Raw genomic sequence first — 12,596 nt, forward strand, 5'->3', positions numbered from 1 at the left:
AGAGAGAGAGAGTGTGTGTGTGTGTGTGTGTGTGTTTGAGTGTATGAGCTTGTCTTTGTATCTCAGTTCACTCTGTACTGAGGAGATGATGTTCATGTTTTGGAATGTGTGTTTGCTTGTCTGTGCTCTTCAGTGTGTACTGGACTGAGGGGAGACAATGAGCACATTAGAGTTAGAGAGAGAGTGGGAGAGAGAGAGAGTGAGAGAGAGGGAATGTGTGTGTGTGTGTGTTTGTGTGTGTGTGTGTGTGTGGAGAGAGAAGGAGAGATAAAGAGTGTGTGTGTGGATGTGTGTGTGTGTGTGTATGTGTGTCTGAGCGTGAATGGTCATGCATGTCTGAGCACCTGTATGTCGTAGAATGTATGACTGTGCATGCGTGGAAAAGCATAATAACTGTATCGTGATACAGGGAACAAAGAAATGCTGATGTGTGTGTATTTTAAAAATAGGAGTGGGGAAATATGGTAATCTTTTAAGAATCAGGAGAGGAGAAAACTGACAGCCAATAAGAGTTTTTTTTAAGTTTTAGAAAGAGTTTTACAGCACTTGCAACACAGATAGGTCACATCAGTGTCAAAGATTCAAGGTGTTACAGATACAAGAGATAACACACAGAAACCACAAGAACGAGAAAAGATATGAACGATACATGTTTGATGGAAAAGAAGGAGCAAACCATACCAGAGCATCTGCCCCCCACCCCTGGATGTCAAGATAAAGTTCATGATGTGGGAGAAGCAGTAAAGATAAAGTCATCAATCTTTGGTGGGGACCAACTAAAGGGGATCATTGCCCACATAAGAACATAACGAAACATGTCAAGATAAGAAAACAACAAGAAATTCATTCAAATTTATAATTTTTTAATAATGTAACAAATTTGATGAAAGCAGTATCGGGACTTCAGACAACATTGACTTTACAGCACAGCGAGCAAGTGAATTTCCTTTAGTTGCAGTCAGCAAGACAGATACCTGCCTCACCTAGCATCAAGGACACACCAGTCACTACAAAAAAGTCCAATGGCAAACTTTGGTAAGGGATTTAAACAAGAATCATATCACAATAATGCCGGTCCCATAATGTCACAGCATCACAGTATACAGTTGTATTACTTTCAAATATATATATTGCTTAGCAATACCAGGTATATATCTCAACAACATGAGGACTCTTTTTCCAAATAAAAAGTAAAAAGAGATCATGATTAGACCAGAATAAAGTATAAACATGAATCATCATCAGCTGTATTAAATGGAATCTCCAAAAGGAAAATATTTGAAATGTCCTCAAAAAACAAGTCAAAAGTCATAAGAAAATGATATTTTATGAATGTATCTGAATAAAAAAGTTTTGATTTTTTTTTCCTGCGGCTCGCTCTGACCTAAATGTCAGACAGTCAGTTTCTCTCTCTGCCTAGACATCAGGTCTTGCACAGTTTGTCGCATTGTCTCTCTTTTTTGTGTGGTCATAGCAATTGTTCTTTTGTGGAAAAAACAATGCAGAAACTCAAAAGTATATTTGTCATTTAATCATCTCTGATAACAAAAACAGGATCCCCGACAGAGACGTCACCCGACATATCGTTAGACATGTAGTTTCCATAGATTGGGGAATTTCCGTACGGCTCACGACAGCGAAACCTGTCAAAACAAAAGTAAGGATAGTTTCATAACTTACAATATTAATAGTAAACTGCAAAATCTATTTTATAAAACAACCAAATATGGAAAAGCATCAACGATCAGAACAATTATAGAAAAATTGCTTTCTAATAAACACCAGAAAATTTTGATTTAAGTTACACAAAAAATAAAAGAAAAGAGAATGCACAACTTAAATCTTTGGTCAAAAATAAAAGATATGAAAAATGAAATTTAACTTTAAGAAAAAAAAAGAGCAGTGAGCAGAAAAAGATTCCAAACAAGGGCTGGCAAAACTCTAAGATTTAGATCTACCTTTAAAAAGACCTTGCGTAAAGTTTAAAAAATCCACAAAAGAAACAAAGCACACCAATCATATAGTTAACGATGTAACAATTGACCAATGAACAGAAACATTTTCAAAACTATTCGTCACAAAACCTACCAAAGTTGTACTGTACATCATCTCTTCCTACCTCTCTTCCTTTTTCCACCCCCTCTTCTTTTTCCCATCATTGCCCTCATTCCTTCTCTCCTTCTTCTTCTTCTTCTTATTATTATTATTATCATTATTTCCCTTTACTCTTGTTCTTTCTTCTCTTCCATCTCAATTCTCCTTCTTCTACAAAGATACATTACAGTGAAAAACAAGAGAGGAACCAACAATATTCTTTGCTCTGAATGTTCGAAAATGACCTCTACCTCTGAGCTCCCCCCTCCCCCTCATACACACACACACACACACACACACACACACACACACACACACACACACACAGAAGCACACACACACACACACACACAGAAGCACACACACACAAAACACACACACAAAACACACACACACAAATACAAACACACTTACGATCTAAGCAGTTTTAGGGGCTGCATGTCCTTCCTCTTCTGTCCAGTCTTAGGATCAATGGTGGTAATGATACAACTGTCAAAGCCAAGAATAAATAATACATCATGAGGGGAACATAGACATTAAAGAACGAGGTAGAAGTTTATTTTTTTCAAAAATCAAAACACACTTCAGAAGTTTCTCTCTCTGTACGACTTTACTAACCAGAACATTGCCAAAGACATATCAACAGTTCAGTTCAAGAAACTTGTGTGTCACATTTTCATCAAATCGACTTTTTTTGCTTTCCAGGGCCCGCAGAACTTTCTCCATCACAAATTTTTTCGATGTGAAGATCAAACTGTAAATAACACACTGCTGATATCGACATTCATCATCTCACGTTACCTGTAGGCTATTGTGCACACTAGAACTTCTTCGAATCAAGTCATTTGAGGGAGGGTGCTGGATGATTGCGTCTGACCAAATACAAACAGTGTGATGCTGCATTGGGCCTTATGGTTTGTGAATTATGTTTGCGTTTGTGTGCATGTAAAAGTATGTGTGTGTGGTTGTTTGCAAATGAAGATATATAGATCCGTGAGAGATTAACAGATTGCAGAAGAGGGGCGGGTGGGTGGCATGCTCTGAGCAGTGTAGGTTAAATTGTCATGAAGAGCAATTTTACAATTGTTTTGTTTTTTAAGTTTTAGGCTCCTCAGCAACACTCTCATCCTTTCTCTTGCTTTAACACAGTACAAGGTGCATGCATTATTCATCCTTCTATCCATTTATCTATACCGTGTACTTTTTTATGATGGCAGAGAAGAAAAAACTTTAATTGTCTGACAATGGAAGCCAAGTGTCAGATTTTAGTAATAAATAATAATGGATTGCATTTATATAACGCATATCCACTTATGCAATGCTCTATGCGCTTAACATGATACATATTATGGATTTACAAATCAATTTTAAAGGTACATAGTGTTACATACTCGTGCAAACACATATTCACTCACGCACGCACCACACACACATACATACACACATACATACATATGTACATATACACATACGCACATACAAACTCACAACAATCTACAGCTTGGATGGATTCTGTCTAATCGAAATACAATGAAAATAGAAATGCTTTTAGTTTCTTCTTAAAAATTTCTAGATTTTCTGCTTCTCTGATAGTTTGTGGAAGCCTATTCCAAACAAGTGGGGCAAAAAATGTAAAAGAGCGTTGGCCATACGATTTGTAATTTATTTTAGGCTTAACAAGGGTTGTTTTGTCACTTGATGATCTGAGCGTTCTAGGAGGCACATAGGGTGTTAAAAACTGTTTTGGATAGTCCGGTGATAAATCATTTAAGCACTTGTAGCAAGTTAAACAGATTTTATATATAGTAGCCATTGACAAGAAGTCCAGTACTAAGGCTTGACAGGAATTTGTAAGAGATTTGGTATCTCCAATTCAACACTTTTTATGCTTCTAAAAAATCAAGACGAAATAGGAAATGCCAGCAATGGATGTGACCTCAAACAGAAAGTGGATATATGCGCTTGGCCAAATATAAGAACATCAAGCTTAAATTTTCAAATGGTTCCAGCAAGCATGTGCTATGTCTCTGTACATAATTGGTCCAATTCTGATGTAAAAGCAGAGGAAATATTCAAGATCTTTCCAATATTTTGTTTTATTGTTTTCTCCAATTTATCAAAGTATCAAATGCATTTGTCAATCCCCTAATGTGTTTGAGTTATCCGTGCCCAGTTGTACCTGTAAGTATAATTCCTTCACACAAAGTCTCTTTTAAAACACAGCCAAGATGGGTAAAATAACTAGACCAAGCTTTACCCACCATGCTTATCATACTCACCGTCTGCATGGCTCTACTGCATGAAACAGAACATTCTCTCCGATTTTGAGCTCTTTCCAATTATCCTGAAAAGCAGAGATATTCATAACAATCAGTGTTGATAGTAGAATGGAAGAACCAGCAGATACAACAATGCAGGGGTGGGAGGCTGGGGGGAGCAGCTTCCGGATGATGATACAACAGTGACAGAACCTTATTCCTGGAAAGGGGGGGGGGGGGAGGAGGATGGATAAGAGCACCACTTAGCAGATATACACCAACCCACTAGGCTATCTGAGCTACATGCGACATCTAAAAAAATTCTGACACTGTACACATTGCACTGTCGGTAAAAAGCTGGGCATGACTATATCTTAATTCCATCTTTGGAAAAAAATGGATTTTCATGACATGGTGTAACATGATTAAACTCTTGGACATGACATTAGGAATTGCATTGTGGCTGAAATACAGATTGGATAAGGTTGATATTATTTACCGAAATGGTGGAACGTTTGCACTGAAGAAGGCAAACCTCTGAAATTTAGGGTTTCAGAAGCTCCCAACCCCAGCTCCCCCCTTTCCAAATCCCCACACATCTGCTCTAAATAACAAAAAAAAATTGTCCAAAAATCATAAGTGATACAGTGACATTTCACCTACAACCCCCATGCTGTTACAGTATACTACAGGCTGCAAACACTGACAGACCTCGTCAAAAGGCACGCTGTTGTCTACGACAATGCTGGGCCTGAAGTTGACTGAGGCAACAGGTGCGTCCAGCTGCGAGTTGATGTGTCCCAGGGAAGCCGTCGAGGAGATCAGGTACGACGTCAGGTAGGAGAACACAGTCTGTGCGAGAAAGATAAAGTTCTTTATAAGTTGTTTTTTTTAAAAATATGTGTAATATTGTTATCTAGACAGACATTTTTTGTAATTCACAGTTTGAAAGAGGAAGTCAACATGAATTTATCTGACACTTTGGATCTTTATGTCTGTATGTTTCTTAAGTTTTATAAATTATTTCTCAATCTACATAGCTCAAACAACATGAGGAGAAAATCTGATGCAAATATTTTTAAAGATTATTTTCAAACTAAGTTGAAAATCATTACAAGCAGCATTTTGAGAATGAGAAAAGGACATAAAAGTTTGGACAATGTTACAGTACTATGCTATAATTTTTCATGACAAGAGCATAAGAAGCAGAAATATTATTTGAAATGGGCTTGTTAACATAACATTTCGAGGGACAAAAATGTCCATGAAAGCAATTTGAACTGAGACTTGGACAATTTCAAGTTAACCCTCGTCAGCTGTTTAGAGCTCTAGTACTAAGAAAGGATCAGCAACATGAAAGACAAGTAAGCGCAGCTCATTTAAGCATTAATTTAATGAGTGCAATAAACTCTTAACAACAAGTTCAAGAACAGAAATACTTTGGTAAACATTTTCTAAAGCAAACACAACAGCAGCTCAAGGAAAACCTTCTCAGCTAACTTCTATTATTAAAAAAAAAAAGGTTTTTATGGTGCTCACAACTGCATAAGGTCATATGGGCACATAGGACACATTAAACATTTGAAGTTGGTGGGAAATTTTGAATTTTGCTTGGGTGATGGCTGAAGCCTACTCATATTGATTTAGGACCACCAAGGGATCTTTAACATGTGCAACTTGCACACAGGATCTCCGATATTTTTTGCCCTTATCCTAGAAGACTAAGTGTAGAACTTACCTACCATAAGATTAGTGGTGTGGCTGAAAGACAGCTGTAAGAGGGAGCCAAGAAGTTCTCAGCTAACTTCCGAGCTGTCACAGCAAGGGCTTCATATGCAAGCTATACTCCACTTAAATTCTTCTGAATGATAAAAAAAAAAAGATTCACTTCTAAGCCTCACCACATCTCCTTCACGGGCAGTGTTATCCCATTTCCTCTTCCGCTCATACGAGTCCCTTAAACCAAGTTCAGGGCAGGAAAAGAAAATATTGGCAGGACGACCCACAAAGTCAGAGATCCACTTTTCTGCTTCCTCCCCACAGTCAATCATCGGGATGTTCTGCCCCTCAAAACTGAAATTGTAAATGCAGAAAGTTAGTGATCTGCACAGGATATCAAGCCTTCATTGTCTTTCCCTGGGGGAATTTCCATGCTAAAAGAGCTGTTGAGAGTGCTTGACTCTTCTAAATGTTCTAAACAAGAAACCTGAATGACTTAAGGCATTCAAACAGCAAGACTAGAAAAATACAAATTTACATGCATGTTTTGTTCCAGTAGAAAGTTTTTGCTTTCCCTTAAAGTGGCCTACAAAAGGGAAATACGTTTATTACATTATTACACTCTGTTCAGACTCAGGTCTCAAATTTAAGGTACCTGGAAAATCTGAACACTCTACCACACCCAATAATGAACATCCTGAAACCACAGCCTTTGGTAAGTTCCCACAAAGGACATCACATTGACAGGAAATTTCATCCAAATGAAAAACAGCTAGACCTCAATTGGATTCAAACTCAAAGGTCCCTGTCACACGAGCGAGCACATCTTATTTCACATCAACTGCAGTCAACTCACTCCGCCTGCAGGCCCCATTAGCCCTGCTGAGAAGGGCCCAGATAGCACAGGGCAGGACACCCAGGTTCAAATCTGTGTCTGAATCTAAATTATTTATGGTGTCTTTGAGGTTTTCTCTCAATTTTTTTTCCTGACAGAGACAATTAATTTCAAATTTCTAAAAATAACTCACATAAAACTGCCCACAAAGCATAGGCCTACTTGAATACTGTTAAATTATACTACAAAACAAACTTGATAATAAATGGCACATTTGAAGTGCAATAAACATTTCCTTCTCTTAAAAAGCAAGAAGTGCACACACATATTTCAGACATATATAATTCAAGATATAGAAAACCACAACGTTATTTACTTTTTTATTTGAACTTTTGTTCCTTTAACTTTAGGCCTCATCGGCAGATCAAGGTCGCGTGTTTGTGGAGCATGAAGTCGCAGTATGTCTCCTTGAGCGGAGCAGGTAACAGTGGTCAGCGACGGTGCTTCCTTCATGGTGATCACCTGTTTGTTCTTGTCCAGAATCATCCAATGTCTGGTAGGGAAACAACAATAATGTGAAGAGGATAAAGCAGGTGCCAATAAACTCCCAGCTTCTCATACAAAATGAAGCAAAATAGTCGAGCTGCTGATTGTCAGATAAAACACAGGAGAGTATCAAATTTTACTTGGTCCAGCTCATCAGGGCCACAGATACCCCTAGTTTTGTTCTCCTAACAGTAGAACCAGTTTTGTCCTGAGTATAGAAGGGAATATAAAGAAAGTCTATATTGAAAGTGTGTCTGTGGGAGTTAACTAAACCAAGAGTACATGTGTTATTTTGAGTGGGGGTGGGGGTGGGGGTGTTAGAATCAGAGAGAAAAAGACGCAAAGATATGAAAAGAGACAGAGGAGAGAGGGAGAGGAATCGGTAGAGAGAGAGAGAAAAAGAGAAAGGGGAGGGGGGGAGAGAAAGATGAGGAGAGAGAGAGAAAGAGAAAGGGAGAGAGAGAGAGAGAGAGAGAAAGAGAGAGGGAGAGAGAGAGAGAGAAAGAGAAAGGGAGAGATAGAGAGAAAGAGAAAGGGAGAGAGAGAGAGAGAGAGAGAGAGAGAGAGAGAGAGAGAGAGAGAGAGAGAGAGAGAGAGAGAGAGAGAGAGAGAGAGAGAGAGAGAGAGAGAGACTGCAAATGAGAAAGTGGTGGAGACTGACAGAAAGAGAGGGAAAGGAAGAGATTGAAAGAGATGGCAGACATCTGTCAGAACAAAGTGCAGCACAGAACACTTGGAGTATCTTATGTACACTTGATATGGACAGTATCTTTTACTACAGGATGGCATGTGTGTCACAATACAGGCTGTATCTGATATCAAAGGACAGTTGAAAATCTACAAATTTCACCCCAGTGTCTGTCGATTTTAGGTCAATATTTCTATTCACGAGTTGCAAGAAATAGCTAATTTTGCATGCACACCACACATATCATGATATATATACATATATATATATATATATATATATATATATACATTCATATATATCTATATATATATATGTATTATCTATTTGTGTGTATATATAATAATAATATTAATAATAAATCTCCTCAATAGACTCACCGATCAGTCAGACCGTCGCTGGACAGACCCACAGACGTACACATGGCCTTGGTCACGGTCAGGGCTCCACATGACTTGACTGGATAGATGTACAACTCGGACACTGTGCCCACCTAGTCAGCAGACAGAGAGAATGGCAACAGCTCACTATATTATGTCACATGATATGTCATATGATACGTCACATGAGAGGAACACAAATACAGTACTAGTGGAATCCACTTAAACCAAAAAAACTGCTGGACTGGCGAATCTTCTTCAGCTTTGCCGGGTTTTCAGGTTAGAGAGGTTGCTGAAATACAAGAAAATAACTTCATCATCATTGCCTTTCTCACCCTGCACCAGGGTATAGGCGTCGATGGCCTAGTGGTTAGGCTCTCGGACTCACAACCGTAAGGTCGTGGGTTTGAATCCCGTCAAGGGCCCGACGTTGTGTCCTTGGGAAAAGCACTTTACACGAATTTCCTCACTTCACCCAGGTGGGAATGGGTACCCGGCTATAGACAGCGAAAGATCTTGTCAGTTTGTTAGTGTTTGAGCGCTTAATCGTTTCGGAGTGTTCTATGGTCTGCTGGGGTAATGATATAGTGTAAAGCGCATAGAGCCTGCTGTTGAGCGGGGATATGCGCTATACAAATGCGATCTATTATTATTATTATTACTATTATAGGCCAAGGAAAAACACTTTCCACCTTTTTCGATCCTGGACTAGCCTCTTTAAGTTATTTCATGCCTTACTACTTTTTAGTGCAGGTGAAAAGCAAGACAGATAGATAGAAAAAATATAGAGAGAAAGAAAAGAAGCGTGACCTACCAGGTGGCACCCTCCAACCACCCATAAGCCATTGCTGGACTGGACACACTCACAGACTGACACTTGTAGAAGTAAGTGGAAGAAAAAAAGGTGGAGGAAGAGCGGAGGAGGAGAAAGAGGAGGAGAAGGAGGAGGAAAAAGAAAAGGAGAAGGAGGAGGAGCTAGAGAGGAAGGAGACTGAGGAAGAGGAAAAGGAGGAGAAGCTAGGAGGAGGATGAAAAGAAGGACAAAGAAGAAGAGGAGGAGGAGGAGGAGGAGGAGGAGGAGGAGGAGGAGGAGGAGGAGGAGGAGGAGGAGGAGGAGGAAAAGAAGAAGAAGAATGGTTTCTCACACTCACAGCTCATATACACCCAGAGCATCCACAGTGAAGCACTGTGGTATACACAATAGTTGTAAAGCGCAGAGAGCACGCTCTAGAGCATGGATATGCAATAACTAAATGCAATCATTATTGTTATTATTATTAATATTCTTCTTTCTTCTTCCTATTATTATTATTATCGTTATTATTATTATTATTATTATTATTATAATAAAATTATTATAATTATTATTATTATTATTATTATTATTATTATTATTATTATACCCTCCAACACAATATTCTCAAAATCATCCAGTCGACTCCGCTTGTGTTGAACTCGCTTGAGTTGATCTTCGGTTACGTTGATCTTTCTCTCGGGTCCCAGCACACCCCATCTTCTTCACAGTTCCTATAAAGGTTATGATGAACTTCAGAAGAGTTGATCTATTTTTCATTCCCCTTACAACATCAACTCATCTGAAGTCAAATGTCTCCCTCACACACTAAATGATATACTAATATCCGGACCCTTATACTCACTAGAAGTCTTAGTTCCATTTAATTAAATCCCAATCATTAACTTTTTACAGCTGGATCTCTGGGCGGTGGAAGGGTGCTCTGGTGTGATTTGCTCCTTCTTTCCTACCAAACATCTGTCGTTCTGATCTCTCCTCCTTCTTTTTTGTGCTTGTTACTCTCTTGTAACACCTCTTATCTTCAGCACTTATACATTATGACTTTAACGTGTTGCAAGTGCCATAAATCTTTTACTAAAACTAGAAAGCTGTGTCTGAGATTTATACCAGTCCCCCCCCCCCCACTCCCTTCCCTTTATCCCTTCCACACAGACAGAGGTCTGCACTTCTTTCTGACCATCAATATAATATTTATAGAAGCACCAGCTATCCATGTCCACCAGCAGGTGCTGTTTTAGCCGCACTAGCTCTCTGACCGCAACGAATTTATTTATAGAAGCACCAAGCCAAACATGTCCAAGTGCTGTTTTAGCTGCACTCCTCTCTGACCATCAATAATTTATAAATAGAAGCACCAGCCAACCATGTCCTGGTGCTGTTTTAGCCACACTTCTGGAACCTGGAGAAGAATCACAGAAATCGACGTACAGAAAAGAGGGAAGACATGGAAAAACATCAAGAGGCTAGCCCAGGATAGAGAAAGGTGGAAGGTGTTTGTCCGTGGCCTATACCCTGGTGCAGGGTGACAAAGGCGATGATGATGATGATGATGATGATGATGATGATGATGATGATGATGATGATGATCTCGACCCTGCTAATACACCGACCTGTACAAACCGTTGTTTCCGGGCCCTGCTGACAAACAACAAGCCCACGGCCTTGACCAGAGTTCCCAGCACCACGGCAGCCAATATGTCCGCCCCCGTGTCCTCTAGCTCAAAGATGTAGCTCAGCATCGTTGCAACTTCTGGAACATTAATATTTGACAAGAAAAAAATGTATTAGTGTGAATTTAAAGAAACCAAAATTATGCAGTTTACATCCTACTATCAGCCTACTATATGTAACATGAGCTAACAATATTATCATTTTGGTATCAAATTCTAAAGCCACCACGATTTTAGTTTTAGTAAGAGTTTTACGGCACTTGCAACTCAATAAGGTCATATAAGTGCCGAAGATTAGAGGTGTTACAAGAGAGTATAACAAACACAAAAAAGAAAGGGGGAGATAAAGTAGATAGAAGTTTGATAGGGAAAGAAAAGCAATACCACACCAGAGCACCCGCCAACCACCCACGAACATAATTTGACAAAGAAAAACTGTATTAATAAGAATATAAAGAAAACAAAATGTAATTTACATCCTAGATCTACTTATATCAGCCTACTTTACTATATATATATATATATATATATATATATATATATATATATATATATATATATATATATATATAACATAAGCTAACAATCTTATTTTGTATCAATTTCTAAAATCATCAAGACTTACCAACAACAAAGGCTATGACTAAACGAGAATTTAAAGAAAACAAAATGTTGTTTACATCCTACTAGACCTCTATCAGCCTATAACATGAGCTGACAATCTTAAAATGTATCACATTCTAATCCCATTCTAAAGGCATCAAGATTTACCAATAACGACAAATACAATAACATCATACTCTGCGCACAAACGCGCCCACACACCAAAGTTATAACTATGATTTAGAAAGAACTACACAACAGCTCTGCACAACAGCAATGACGTGAGCAGTCATGCAGCTCCGACTGCTGGCAGACAAGAACTCGTGTAAACAGTAAAGTTGTTAACCGCTGACCGCTGACATGCCATGCCGTGTATAATTATTCTATAGGAAGAGGTGGGCCAAGTCCGGATCCGGATAATCGGGTAATCCTCGAAACATTATCCGACTCATAGATATCTTTCCTGACTCGTTTGTCGGAGTGCGTGCACCCATTTGTTGAAGGGATGCTTCTGACCCATTCCCCGAAACGGTTCATATATCACATTTAACTGCTGAAAAGGTGCACTAACATTATTATCCGGATTTTGCTAAAGCGACTCATTTACAACATAAATTGTTATATTGTATATATAGGCCTTGGCTGGTTCTTGTTTTCACACAAGCCTGCAACCGTCGTTGATTCTAGCCAGTGATTACAGCCCGTAGAACACCAGCAAACAAGGCCTAAAAAGTTCCCTTCTTTCGAACGTAAGCCAGAGAAACGTTTATAAGATGATACGGTTGTGACTTGCTTAGAATCCAAAAAACCTTATCATACGTTATAGCAGAGAGCTCCTCTTGTCCAAAGTCTAGATAGACTCTCCGCCGGTTGTGCTGATTATTATAATCAGGACCTTTTGGTATGACTTAGGAGCGTGAAACACGGGGAACGATACTCTGGATCGGCCCCTGCTGGAAATGACGTTAGTATACGGCAATCGATACTGG

At 39.0% G+C, this 12,596-nt stretch overlaps 1 protein-coding gene across 6 annotated transcripts in view; it reads right to left on the reverse strand.

Moving 5' to 3' along the window:
- Positions 1-846: 846 nt before the first annotated feature.
- LOC101846673 (mitochondrial amidoxime-reducing component 1) overlaps positions 847-12,596 on the reverse strand; it is a 12,822-nt gene continuing 1,072 nt past the window's right edge. The window contains exons 1-9 of one of the 6 annotated variants that reach the window (XM_035971363.1): positions 11,830-12,211; positions 10,945-11,084; positions 8,521-8,633; positions 7,283-7,459; positions 6,254-6,425; positions 5,064-5,204; positions 4,374-4,438; positions 2,509-2,583; positions 847-1,643 (exon numbers count right to left, since the gene is read on the reverse strand). In XM_035971363.1, coding sequence (XP_035827256.1) covers positions 1,529-1,643; positions 2,509-2,583; positions 4,374-4,438; positions 5,064-5,204; positions 6,254-6,425; positions 7,283-7,459; positions 8,521-8,633; positions 10,945-11,073 — 987 coding nt within the window. In that variant the 5' untranslated portion in view covers positions 11,074-11,084; positions 11,830-12,211 and the 3' untranslated portion in view covers positions 847-1,528. Of the gene's footprint in view, positions 1,644-2,508; positions 2,584-4,373; positions 4,439-5,063; positions 5,205-6,253; positions 6,426-7,282; positions 7,460-8,520; positions 8,634-10,944; positions 11,085-11,629; positions 11,730-11,775; positions 12,212-12,596 lie in introns of those variants that run through there. The other 5 variants (XM_035971365.1, XM_035971364.1, XM_035971368.1 and 2 more) reach the window with 5 other exon arrangements.

Source organism: Aplysia californica, unplaced genomic scaffold (genome assembly GCF_000002075.1).
Source record: "Aplysia californica isolate F4 #8 unplaced genomic scaffold, AplCal3.0 scaffold00424, whole genome shotgun sequence".
NCBI lineage: Eukaryota > Metazoa > Mollusca > Gastropoda > Aplysiida > Aplysiidae > Aplysia > Aplysia californica.